At 37.2% G+C, this 905-nt stretch overlaps 1 protein-coding gene across 1 annotated transcript; it reads right to left on the bottom strand.

Moving 5' to 3' along the window:
- Window positions 1-219: 219 nt before the first annotated feature.
- Window positions 220-648, bottom strand: K441DRAFT_583756 (uncharacterized protein; the record flags this gene model as incomplete). Its single annotated transcript, XM_067644510.1, has 1 exon — window positions 220-648. A coding segment is annotated over one exon (429 nt), but the record flags the coding sequence as incomplete, so codon positions are not given.
- Between the last annotated feature and the right edge of the window lie 257 nt (window positions 649-905).

The raw sequence follows: 905 nt of genomic DNA on the forward strand, positions 1-905 counted from the left end.
AGGTAGCGTGTGTAAGGTATTATGGAATAGTCCCGTAACAGAAAGTATAGAGTCCCTATATTAGGCTTCCCTAGCTAGTATAGGCATACTCCGCTAGAAATATAAGTTTAATTAAAGTCGTTTAGTTTCTAAGGTGTTGTAATAAAGTTTTACTATATTTAATGTCCATCGACCTAACTACGCCGTTTATGACTCTGTAAAGCCACAGTTATACGTATACTACGCTATACCCCTACGGAAAAAGTGGTTAGAGTAGCCGTTAGGTAAAATGCCGCTAGTAGCTAGGCGGGTTAATAGAATCTTACGTACTACTAGCGCCGAAAATGCTTTATTATTAATGCTAAATAATAGATCTAATAGAGGCCGGGGGTTACGGTTAAATAACCGTATTATTACGGCTATGGGGCATAGACGATCTCCTAGTACAGCGGCGATCTGGATATTAACGCCACTATAGGTTTTGTCTAACTTGCTCTGTTTTAGGTAAAAGACTATTAAATAGCTATTAGGGGCGATCCTAATATTATTACGGAGGGCCCTTATAGTGCTAAAGTCCTTAGCTTTCTTATTTAGGTATATAATTTCTCCTATACGTAGGAAACCTATAAACGCCATTGTAAATGCCGCATCTATATTTATATCCGCTTTATAGGGTAGAGGTAATAATCTTATCTAAGATGTCCTTTATAATTAGTAGTTTGGTCTTTTTAGTAAATGGGAATAATAATATAGCCCCCGCTAGGGCCCTTTTAATAGTATAGTCTTTAAAGGTGGTAATTAAATAACCTAGGTTTATATAATAAGATCAGATTACGGAAATATAGTTAGAGAGGGTTTCTGGCTTAATCCTGCCTATTAAAGGGGCGGCTGTACTAAACGCTTATTAGGCAATCCACTCCCCTAAG

Source organism: Cenococcum geophilum (assembly GCF_001692895.1).
Source record: "Cenococcum geophilum 1.58 unplaced genomic scaffold K441scaffold_56, whole genome shotgun sequence".
Classification (NCBI taxonomy): domain Eukaryota; kingdom Fungi; phylum Ascomycota; class Dothideomycetes; order Gloniales; family Gloniaceae; genus Cenococcum; species Cenococcum geophilum.